At 40.5% G+C, this 12,919-nt stretch overlaps 1 protein-coding gene across 1 annotated transcript in view; it reads left to right on the forward strand.

Moving 5' to 3' along the window:
- CFAP54 (cilia and flagella associated protein 54) overlaps nt 1-12,919 on the forward strand; it is a gene marked incomplete at both ends in the record, with an annotated part of 308,135 nt that overhangs the window by 141,623 nt on the left and 153,593 nt on the right. Inside the window, 6 exons of the mRNA XM_079714797.1 lie at nt 238-468; nt 2,232-2,374; nt 3,939-4,120; nt 5,723-5,950; nt 9,788-10,011; nt 10,111-10,246. Coding sequence (XP_079570923.1) covers nt 238-468; nt 2,232-2,374; nt 3,939-4,120; nt 5,723-5,950; nt 9,788-10,011; nt 10,111-10,246 — 1,144 coding nt within the window. The remainder of the gene's footprint in view (nt 1-237; nt 469-2,231; nt 2,375-3,938; nt 4,121-5,722; nt 5,951-9,787; nt 10,012-10,110; nt 10,247-12,919) is intronic.

The following is a 12,919-nucleotide window of genomic DNA, read 5'->3' on the forward strand; positions in this document are numbered from 1 at the left end:
CGGACCGGGGCACGAACCTGTGTCCCCTGCATCGGCAGGCGGACTCTCAACCACTGCGCCACCAGGGAAGCCCCTAGTTCACATTTTTAGCGCTAAGGAAATGACAGATAAACCAGAAACATTTGCATAAGGGTAGTCAGGTGACTTGTTGATGTATTTTGTACAAATTGGACTCATTCTTCTTTGTTAAATGTTTGGAAGTTTGTATAATTTCAAAACTTCCTTCTCCCTCTGCAGAAATCAGAGAGCTGATGTTCGAGAAGTAGCACATCGATTCCTGGTAGATAACTTGAATCCTTTAATATTAAATTATGTTAAAAAGAAGAGGTTTCATCAAATATTTCTTGAGGAGATGCCCTGGAAAGCTCAGATGAACCTGTATCTGGCAAGCGCACACTTCAACCTGCTTTTAACAGAGCTAGGGGAACATACAAAGATAAAATTTGGTTCGTCATTGGTAATGGTCAGGTAGAGTATATTATCAATGAATAATACTTCTTTAGTCTCAAGAACATGGGTTGTATTTCTATGATCAGGGCTCCAATGCTGATGATAACTTAAAGAGGTTTACAAAGTGCTTCAGTCTGTACTGACCTTTGGTATATTTTTAAACTTCTTATCTCAGAATCTTTCCCAAATGAGTGCTGAAGTGCTTATGAAGTACTAATTTGCATATATTTTGAATATATTAGTCAATATAGCTTTCAGTGAAAGGGGAAAGTGAATTTTCCAAGAGAAGTTTAATATTAATTGTACAGAAATTATATTAGTAGTCATTAGGCAAATCTCTGTTTCATTTAGAGGTATATTTTAAGCCTCTATAAACACAGGTTGTATTTTCTCATACAATGTAAACTTTCTGTCATTAATTCCAAAGACATTTTCCAGCTCTTGTTGATTGTCTTTGGCTAAAGTGTTGTTTATAGGAGATGAAAAAAGAACATAAATACATAATATGGAATACCATGTAACCAGAGTAACTCTATGTAACCAGAGTCTTTCTTTAAAAAAACAAGAACAACAGAAAAATAACTCATTGAGGGAATTCCCTGGCGGTCCAGTGGTTAGGACTCTGAGCTTTCACTGCCGTGGGCCTGGGTTTCAATCCCTGGTTGGGGAACTAAGATCCTGCAAGTGCACAGCGTGACCAAAAAAAAAAAAAAAAAAAAAAAAACACCTTGTTGAGCACCTATTAGATACCACGTACTGAGATAGGTACAATGGGCCTTCAAAGATGAGCAGGATATTCAAGTTGGAGTCTGGTAGTGTGGCTCACAAATGTTCATGAATAATTGTAAATAATGGTAAAAAGTGAAGTGCACATAAAGTCTTTGTTCCTTGGGAGGAGGCTTTCTCCTGATGAGACCAACAGGAAAGGTTTCACGGGGAGAAGCCACTTGGCCTGGGTCCTGATGGACAGGCACGATTTAGAAATGTGTAGGCAGGGAAATAGGCGTTTCAGATAGGTGGAAGAACGAATCAAGAGCCCAGGTAGGAAACACAGGATGGGAACCCCCAGGGGTCTGACCGGAGCCTAGGGCCTGTGAAAGGGAGTGGTGAGAAGTGATTAGAAAAGTAGGTCGGTACCAGATCATGGAGGGTCTTAACAGTCTATTAAATCTTAACTTTAATTTATATACAGTGGAAGATTATTAAGTTGTTTTTTTTTTTTAAGCAGGGCTATGATAGGCAATTTCTCTGACAGCAACATATCAAATGGATTGGAGGAAGGAAAGAATGGTGACAGGGATATGAATTAAGAGGGTATTTATTTCAGTAATCCAGTGATACAATATGCAGGTTGAAACCCACAATGAACTTGATCCAGTTTCTGTTTCTCCAGAATTTTGTTTAAAATAAAATTCTGGTCTATGTGGGTTAGACCAGGTTAGCATTTAAGAAGCAATTAAATTGCTTGACTAACAGGGAAGGCTTTTGGCAAAGTGACCCATTCTTGAGGCTATGAAAGGGAAAACAGTTCAGATCAGATGGGCTTCCCTACTGTCCCCTGGACACTGAGAGCTCTTCTTCTCCGACCTGCCAGTCACACATGGCCATTCGTGCATGATTACTTGGCAGCACAAAGATTAGACAGTGACCGAATTTGTATCAGGGTAACTTGGTGATAAGTTCCAGTTTATTAAAACATGTATTTATTTATTTGGTATTTGACAGAATTAATTCAATTTTGCTTATATTGTTTTTTTAATGAGTTTTTTTCCCCTTTGCAGTTTCCGATCATTTGATCCTGATGTGTTCTCACTGTATAATTCAGGAACAGTATTACCAACAGGAAAATTGACTCTAGAAAACTATAAAGTGATGCTTGATTTCCTTCTTACAGCTAAAAAAAGAAAGGCTCACTTACCATCAGGTAAAATAAATATGTTCTATGCTATCAAGTTGTCTTTAGATTTTTTTATTCACAAATGCAACACATACATACACACATACCCTGACACGTACACCCCCCCATAGACACAGAGCTACACACATCATTTTCCAATGACTTAGGAATTTAGTTGAGTTGTGATATTTTGTAGGAGATTCTTATTTGTTCTATTTTTTTTTAATGTCTGCATTTTTGTGGCATCATCATATATATTTGGAAATACTTATGTAGGATTCTCCCCTAAATCAATTTGGCCATTCAGCAAATATAATGTTCTTTTAAAAATATTGGTAGCCTCCAGTGATCAAGGTAAGTGAAGACTTGCTGTCAGGTTTTATGTTTTAGTGGAAGTAAGTTTCAGAACAAATTCCACCAAACATACTGATGCAAGCAGGCATGAAAACATCATGCAGCTGTTGCATAGTTCCGATTTTGTACTCAGGACAGTCCACTCTTGCCTTAGGATCTGTAATTATCACCTTCCATGAAAGCTTTCTCCAAGATGAAGGCGGTAATACCCTAATGGCAGGACCAACCAATATTGTCTTCTGGTCAGGTGACTGGGGCCTTCAGGACATGGAGAGATGTAGGTGAACAGGGCTCTCTGGGTGTTGCACTGATGACACTATTTCTAAACAATCACCTATCTTGAATACCACTCATTTCACAAATAAAAATTTATTTCTAATATCTTTATGCTAGTACAAACCCTCATATAGATTTTCAAAAATGGCATTTTAATTCCTATATGGCTTATTGCTGAACAGGATATTTCATAATGCTGGTTAACTGCCCCAGGGGGTTTGATTCATATTTGAGGTACTTAACATGCTTTTTAATTTCTTCTAGGGTATAGTTTAAGTTTAACTGGTACCTGTGTGTCATACCAGGACTATTAAAGTATTTGAAAGTAAATTTCCTGGACATAGAAAGAGTCTGAGTTTTGTATGTACATTACAATATATATAACTTCTTGAGTTTCTTTTAAAGTAGCTCCCTAAGACCTCCCATGAAATTGGCAATAAAATATTCTGCTATTGAGACTTATCATTTAATGCAGAATTCTAGTAAGAGAATGTTTGTGGCAGGAGAAATCCTCTGTGTTTTTTAGCACAGCAACGGGAGAATGAGTGATCAGCGTTGCTGCACTGCTTAACACCAGGGGATGCTCCTCAGCTTCCGGTGTATGTGTCCAGGGAATGGCCTGTTTGGGGGGAAATTAAGGAACAGTGGGATCCTGTCATTCTTCTCCCCCAAAGCATGACATTCCTGCCTCTGCATCGTTCCCTTGGCCATCACCCTTGCCTGGAATGTTCTCTATACTCTTCCCACGTAGCTAAATCATAATCACCCTTTAAGAACTAATCTAAAAGCCTCCTTCTCTGGAAACTTTCCCGGGTTCATCATATCCATGATAATTCTGTCCTTTCTCCAAATTTATGTAGCGCTTGTTATCTGAATTATTCCTTTGATGCTAGTCACCTGTTGTGTTTCCTGGAACTTAACTCTCTTTTCAATAATATTATACTTTATATTTGTACTGTAGATGCAGAAGAATTTTCGGCATTTCTTAATTCCAAGATGAGTGATGAAAATGTTTCCAAGACGCGAACAGGTTATGAATCAGACTCTCAATCAGAACTCAGTGGTAAAGAAAAGGATCACTCAGCAAATGTGGATCTCTTGGATCATTTTATGAAAATCTTTTTATATTGCAGGAGAGCAGTGGTAAGCTGGCCCTTCTTATTTGTTAACGTAGTGGACATAAGCCTCAGCCCATGAATTTAGGCATGTATGATACATTTATTTACTTATTATCCATAATTTTAATTTCATCTGTGAGATTAAATTTGCTGGATTTTATGTCAGTCATCTGTAAGGCTTGCCTGCCATGGGACTGAGGTCTCACATTTGGTCAAGTTGTGAGGGAGGAGGGAAAGCCCCTTTAGTCATTAGTCATACATCCACCCAGAGCTGAGGTGGCCTTTGTCCTTGTCTACAAAGTCTCCATGACTATTCAGACACCCCTCTGCTGCTTTCTAGCCACACTTGGGACATGGGCTTCTCCAGTGACACCAGGGGTTCTTCTTCGGGCTCTTGATCCCTCCTGGGCACCATAGACTCCTTTCTCCCCTCTAGCCCAGGGGAAGGTCTTTCTAGGCCACGGGGAAGCCCTGTCCCTTCCCCCCTGACCTCCTGCTTCCCCAGTCTACTTGTGTCTTCTGTCAAATGCTTTTGTCTTTTTCTTGTTAAATATTATATGATAGATGATTAAACTCAGAATTGGAATCATTAGCTACAAAGAAATTTGTTTCCTTTTTCTCATAGCAAGAAGGGGATGTACTTCAAACTTCTCAAGAGATGAGAAGAAATGTATTCTTTCTAGATGAGAAAGGAATACTTAGGTTCCCACTTTCTTCGTGAAGTAGAGAGAGTGACCTTGTAAAACTGTAAAGTAAACCCACATCATCTCCCTTGACCGTGAGCACTGCATCCTCCACTCCTTTGTACCAGCTTCAGGGCCCTAGAAGGTCTGGGTTCTGCTCACTTCTCAGGACTCACTCCTCTTGCTCTTGTGCAGTGCACTCTCCCCTCTGTGGTTCTGAAAGCACTAAGCTTGCTCCCTCCTCAGCCCTCAGGTTCACCCTCCATCCTTTGCACCTGCTGTTCCCTCAGCCCCAAATGTTCTCCTTCTCCCAACACTTCCACCCCCACCTTCACATGACCTGTTCAACTCAACATTCAGGGCTCTGCTCATATGTCACCTCATAGAGAACTTCTCTCCTGACCACCCTGTATAAAAGGACCTGTCCTCTCACCCTCATCAGGTTCTGAGTCATTTCTGCTTTATTTACCTTTACAACACTTATCATTCCCTGAAACTGTATTTTATTTGTCTGCTTATTTGGTATCGGTCTCTCCTAAAAAATTGAAGCAGCACGAGGGCAGGCCCAGTTTCCCTTGCTTGCTGTGATGTTCCCAGCACCTAGAACAATGGGCGTGCTGGAGTCAGACCGCTGGTGTGCAAATCCTAGCTCATCACTTAGTAGACTCATAACCTTGGGCAGTTTAGCCCCATGCCTCCATTTCCTCATCTGTAAATTGAAGAGAATACTGGTGCATACCTACTTCATAGGAGTTGTCATTAGAATGAACTGAGATAATGCATGTAAATGTCCTACCACAGTGTCTAGCACATGTAAGTAGCATATAACAAATGGTGTTAGTTACTCTTATTACTGACGTAGAATATTTGCAGAAAGAGGAAGTTGTTCAGAGATCCATAACTTTGGGAACTTTGGCGTCTTTTGAATGTTGTGTTTGTCTTAGGTTCTTGCTCATCGTGGCGGCTATTGGACTCTGCTTCAGAACTGCTGTCGGGCTCTTTGGAACTTTACTCAGGAGCTACAAATACTTCATAAACAAGCAGTGGATCTGTATAAAACATTTCCTATTAGCCAGGACAGTTTCCTCTGTACCTCTGTTTTACCATTCTATTTGGGAGCAGAATTACTTATTGACATGTTAATAGAACTACAAAATATCAGTTCTGTTAAGGTAAGAGTATTTGGGTAATTCTTTTTATTGTAGGTTAATTAACAAATTCTTTGTACCAGGCAGCTTGGGATAAGTAGAAATTAATATTTTGCTTGAGTTGTTATTTGGTTTGTCTGTATTTCATTTGTTTCTCATTGTTATTTGGTTCACAGTATATAACAGTACATTGATGTTAATTACAAATATCTGCCTGAAAATTCAGTTTCTTAAATGGAACAGAAAGTAACATTTACTGAGCTCCAGCTTCTACATAAACTAATCTAAATATATTTAATCCTCATAGCAATCTTTTTGATGGAGGAAGAAACAGACCCTAAGACAGATCATATAGCTTGTTGGTTGATATTTATTTCCCTGCTTTATCTGTCCATGTTTTGTTACACTAGATGTGGTAGAATTTACAGCCATCTCAAATCTAGCACACTGTGGTTTAAAGCATGAAAATAAAATTGGAAAAAATGCAAACATCATACAACCCAAACACATTGAAAATTAGTAAACACATGAACACTTTGAGTCATGGGGTTTATAACATTTTCAGATGTAAAATATATGACAACAATAGCACAAAAGACTGGGAGGGCAAATAAAATTAAACTGTCATAAGTTTTTAAACTTTATATAAAGTGATACAATATTAACTCAAGTGGAATGTGATAAGTTAAGTATGCATTTAATAATCCCCAGAATAACTACCAAAAGAGATATATAGCTAAAATGCCAAATGGAAGCTAAAAGTAAAGTGGAAAACTAAATAATAGTCAATTAAAGAAGGCAGGAAAAGAGGAACACAGACACATGGGACAAATAGAAAACAAATAACAAATAATGTAACCCAATTTTATCTATAACTATATTAATATAAGTGGATTAAATACCCTAATTAAAAGGCAGAGATTGTCTAACTGGATAAAAGAGAAAGACGTGTACTTGCCCATAATAGAAGCACTTCTGGGACTTGCCTGGTGGCGCGGTGGTTAAGAATCTGCCTGCCAATGCAGAGGACGTGGGTTCGAGCCCTGGTCTGGGAAGATCCCACATGCCGCCGAGCAACTGAGCCTGTGCACCACAACTACTGAGCCTGCGCTCTAGAGCCCACGAGCCACAATTGAGCCCGCATGCCACAGCTACTGAAGTCCACTCACCTAGGGCCTGTGCTCTGCAACAAGAGAAGCCACCGCAATGAGAAGCCCGCACACTGCAATGAAGAGTAGCCCCCACTCGCCACAACTAGAGAAAGCCTGTGCACAGCAACAAAGACCCAATGCAGTGCTTTTTTAAAAAAAGCACTTCTGGGTATAAAGAAACAGATAGATTGAAAATAAAACAGTGAAAGAAAATAGTAAGCCTAAAATATGAAAATAGTAAACAAAAAAAGCTGGTGAGGCTATATTAATATTAGATAATATAGTCAAGAAGTATTTTGAGAGATAAAGAGGGACATTTCCTAATGAGAAGAAACTCAATTAATCAGGAAGACATACTAATCATAAATGTGTATGCACCAAATAACAGAGACTCAGAATACACTCTGGACACCCAAAGCTTGAAGAGCTTCCTGTTTGGTGGACACATTGATGTCGGATGGGTATCAGGCCCTGACTCCATAGAGAGAGGGCACAGAATCTCCTCATCTTGGACCCTTCCAGACCTAGCTCTATGCACCTCTTCCTTTTGGCTGTTCCTGAGTTGTATCCTTTATAAGAAAACTGTATCAGTGAATTCTGAGTCATTCTAGGAAATGATTAAACCCGAATTTATAGCTGGTCAGTCAGAAGTGTGAGTGACCCTGAGACTTGTGGCTGGCATCTCCAATGAGCACTGAGCCCTTAAACTGTGGAGTCTGACCCTGACTCTGGGGTATCTAGTGTCAGAAGTGACGTGCAGTACAAATTAAGATTGGTTGGAAACAGAGCACAAGGCACATGGTGTGTTCACCAAGATGTATCATATGTAGAGTCAAAAAATAAGTCATAATAAAATTTAAAAGACTGAAATCTGAAAGGGTATGTTTTCTAACTGCTACATTATAAACAGATTAATATAATGTAGGAAGAAAAGTCTCCAAATATCTGGAAATTAAATAACACAGTTCTAAATAATCCATGGGTCAAAGAAGAAAACACAAGGGAAATTTAAAAAGTATTTCAACTGATGATAACATATCAGAATTTGTGGGATGTAAATAAGCCAGTGCTTATCAGAAACTTTATAACTTTAAATGTTTAGTAAATAGGAAGAAAGATATAAATCAATCATTTAAGTGTTCATCTATGGATAGCTATCAGCTATCAGCCATCATGAGATATTCCCCGACATTTATACATTCCTGGAGATCGAGAGCAGGGTGTGCCTGGAGGTGGAAGGGAAGATGGTCAGTAAGACAGAGGATAACATTGATGGAAATGATTCTGCTGTACAGTGCTTTCAGTACCCTAGATCAAGGTGCTGAAAGCACAGTAATCACTGGTGTTGATATTGTCATGAACCATTGCTTGCAGAAAATCAGTTTCACAAAAGAGGGCTATAAGAAGTAAATCAAAGTTTCCATGAAATCAATCAGAGGCAGACTTGAAGAACAGAAACCAGAAAGAGTAAAACCTTTTATGACAGAGGCTACAGAATAAATCAAGCACTTCCTTACTAATTTAAAAAACTACCATTTTTTTATTGGTGAAAATATGACTCTAGATAGTGTGGTTGCTCTGCTGGACTCCTGTGAGGATGGTATGACCCCATTTATGATTTTCTTTATGGACGGTTTAGAAATGGAGAAATGTTAACAAATTTGGCAATAACTTTGGATCGATCACCTGTCATCATAACTGGCTGCCGCTTTTCATCCACATGGCATGAGGACTTAGACAAATGGGACTGATGTCATCTTGAGCTCTTTGACTTTTGGTTATTAGATGACAAGGACGGAGCTCATAACATCAGTAAAATGACATCTATCCTTTACTGAGCATGTCCCAGGTGCCAGGCACTGTGCTAAGGAGGCAAAGTCACATAGGTCATGTATGTCACACCTATTATCCACATCTTCATGGCCTGACTTCAGGTACGCATATGGCATTTCACAGCCAGATGACTTTCAAGATCTCTTCCAAATTCAAGGACTATGAATCTTATGGGAGGGAGGGGCTAGACTTGTACTGTTTATTGGGCTATAGTCTGGCCAGTAGGTGGATCTAACGGGCTTTGCTTTGCCTCAGAAATTTCTAGGGGTGTACACAAATGCGTCAGGGACTTACAGGAAATGAACACAATAGTTACAGAGTACCTCTAACTTAGGCAAAAAGAGGGTCTTCTGGAAGATTTTTTTCTCCATAAGTTTGACCTTTTGCATTGGGGAATTGGACATATTATTCTACAAACTAAATGTAACCGATGTATTAGGGAAATTTAATTATTTGTGTATACTATAACCTGGTTTTCCTCAAAATTTTACCTTATTTACTGGTTTACTATCCTTACTTAATTAGTGACTATGTACCAGCAAGTATAGTAATGACTAGGCTTACGTGCTAATTTACATTTAGGCTTAAATGATTAAAATTAAATAAAATTAATTGCACTAGTCATACTTCAACAGCTCAGCATCCACATGTGCTTAGCGGCTTCTGTATGGAACCGCACAGATGAAGCACGTGTCCATCATTGCAGAAGTGCTGTTGGATGGTGTCATCAAGCTTTGATTTGCATAATAAAAATATTAAATTCATTTTCTGTCCAGTTCTTTTCCATGTTATATTTTTAGCTATACATTCAGTGTTCAGAAAAAACATGTAGTAAAATCTGAAATTACACAATTTTTTTTCCATGTGCTACTTGCAGACTGTTGAAGAAGAAGGAGAGTTCAGTGTTCCAAGTTGCTATGGGAATATTAAAAATGATAACGGTGGTTCTAGCCTTACCTTTGAGCATCCTCTGGATGATGTCAATGTGGTTGATTTGAAATGGATCCACGACTTTGTATTAAAATCTTTGGAACTTGTATATCAAGTAGAAAAATGGGAAACACTTGTATCACTTGCCATTCAGTTCAATACAATTTCGCAGTAAGTACCGCTGTAAGGGCAGCTAACAGGGACAGACTTCACTGAGAAGAATGTTTCTTTACTAACGTTCGTTTTAAATCTACTTTTACCATTGTTTAGTGAGAGATATACAGAGCAAGTGACGCCACTCCTGGTGTACGCACAGCGCCAGCTTCTTCTACGAATATCCAAGTGCAAGGGCCCAGATATTACCCAACAGCCTTGTGTAAGATATGAGGCTGAATATGAACAGAAGGTAAGTTTGGCTCTATTATTCATGCAGTGGTGATTTCTTATGAGTACACATGTAAATAGCAAGATTTAGGAATCAGATAAATGTTCCTATTTTCACTTAGGCATTTATCATTCAAATCAGCAAACATTGTTGAGAGTTGCTCGGTGCCAGTATTTTCCAGATGCAGGGAAAACAAAAATAAAGTCCTGGTACACAGGAGCTTATATTCAGGTCAGGGCTGATTTACCCATTAGGCATAGTGGGAACAGTGTCTAGAGCCACAGTACCTTTTTAGGAGCCACTAAATGTTTTAATTTCTTTCAAAATAAGAAGAAAAAAGTAACTTTTAAGTCAAAGAAAATGTTTCAGTTTTTACAATTCATCTATTTATGTTTATACCAAAGGAGTCATACAATATAATTTTTAATAGTTTTTGATGGAGCAGTGGGCCCATGAAGGCAAAAGTGCCTAAGGCCCACGAACGTCATGGTGCAGCTTTAAGTTAGGTAGGGGGAGGGAAGAGATATGTAAATTCTCTCATTTATTAACTTACCAAATATATATTGACTCCCTAAGATTAGAGCCATTGCGTTCAGATGTCTAGTGTGTGTCCTGCCTGAGGGCTCCTGGCATATGTCGGGGGTCCTGGATTCAGTCCCTGCCCCACACACCAGTCCACGTGGCGGGTTGCAGCCACCCAGTGAGGACTCCATTTTCTCCTTTTCACAAAGGTTCCTTATCGCCTTGGCATAGTCTGTAGAGAGAATACAGTTTGAGTTCTTGCTTTATGGAGTTTAGTGTCAGAGGGGGTGGAAGTAGGGCCAGTTAATAAGCATGTAAACAGATAAAAAGGTTTACGACCATCATAAATTCTGAGGAAAATAAAAGAGGTCAGTGGGATAGAGATAGGCTGGGGTGGGGGGTAGAAAGTTGAGCCAAGGGGATCAGGAAGGCCCTTGGAGATGGAGACATTGAATGGGAAGGGACCGGCCATACGCTGGGAAAGAGCATTCCAGCCCAAGGGAAGAACAGGGGCAAAGGCCCTGAGATGGTGCAGGAAGAAGGCCGCATGCTGCCGTGTAGCCGAGGAGGGGGAGGGGACAGAGAAGAGGCTGCTCCTCCTGAGTCGTCTTCGTCGCCTCTTCCCCCTCCTCTCCTCCGCAATGTCTCAGTGTTCGTGTAGCCCAGCACTCTGTTCTTGGTCCTCCTGTCTTCTCTATCCGCACACTCTCCCTTGGAGAGTTAATTCAATCTGTGGCTCAAAATTGTATCTCCAGGCTAGACCTTTCTCCTGAATTCTGTGTTGACATATCTGACTGCCTGTATCAGTCAGGGTTCAGTCAGAGAAGCAAAACTAGTTAGAATTAACTGTCTGTCTGTTGATCGATCGATCTATCTGTCTATCTATCTAATCTATCTATTTATCAAGATTCGTTAAAAGGAGTTGGCTTATATGATCCTGGGGGCTCACTAAGCAAGTTCAAAATCCATTGGGTAGGCAGTTGGGATCGTGAAAAGGAAGGAACCCTACGGGTGTGGCCAGAAGCTGTTCTCCATAGGCAGTCAGTGAGGGAGGATCCAGTGAGGAGAGAGCAGCTGTAGACCTGGACGCTGTTTGGAGTTTGGAGTCTGAAGACTTCCAGCATGTCAAGGACTCACCTGATTAGGTCAGGCCCACCTACGATAATCTCTCTAGCTTAAAGTCAATTTATTAGGGACTTTAATTAGTATCTGAAAAATACCCTCACAGCAGCACCTAGATTAGTGTTTGATTGAATAACTAGGATGAAGTGTGTATACACTACACAATGGATGCTTCCCTTCCCATCATCCTCATAGTTTAGCCTAACTAAACTGACTCATCACATTGCCTTATCAGCAGCATCTCTTAGATGTTTAAGACTCTTCTCGAATTTGGTACATGTCAAGCAAACCTGTTCTGCCACGTCTTGCCCACTTCAGTTGATGCAAACCTCATCCTCCTAGCTGCTCAGGCCAGACACCTTGGAGAGCATCCCTGACTCCTCTCTTGCTTTTACACCCCACTTCAGGTTGGTTACCAAATCCTCTCCCTTCAAAATAGATTCAGAATCTGACCACGTCTCACTGCCTCCGCCACTGCTGCTCTCATCCGAGCTACTGCTGTGTTTGCTTGGATTAATGCAATGACTTCCTAACTCTTTTCCTTGCTTCCAGCCTCCCTGAACTCCTGTCTCCAGCCTGTAGTCTATTCTTTTTTTTTTTTTGTGGTACGCGGGCCTCTCACTGTTGTGGCCTCTCCCGTTGCGGAGCACAGGCTCCGGACGCGCAGGCCCAGCGGCCACGGCCCACGGGCCCAGCCGCTCCGCGGCACGCGGGATCCTCCCGGACCGGGGCACGAACCCGCGTCCCCTGCATCGGCAGGCGGACTCTCAACCACTGCGCCACCAGGGAAGCCCTGTAGTCTATTCTTAATGGCAGATAGAACAGCCTTTTAAAAACCTGTCAGACCATGACATTCCTCTGCTTTAAACCCTGCAGTGGTTTCCCATCTGATTCAGTGTTAAAGTTAACATCTTCATTACAGCCTTAATGCCCCGCATAACTCATCCCCCTGTGATCACCAGTAACTTGTCTCTTTTAACTCCCCTGCAGCTTTCAGCTGCTGTGTTCTTCTGTTCTTTAAGAAGACCCTACCCCAGGGTCTTCGCATTT

The sequence above is a fragment of the Hyperoodon ampullatus genome, assembly GCF_949752795.1.
Source record: "Hyperoodon ampullatus genome assembly, chromosome: 11".
NCBI lineage: Eukaryota > Metazoa > Chordata > Mammalia > Artiodactyla > Ziphiidae > Hyperoodon > Hyperoodon ampullatus.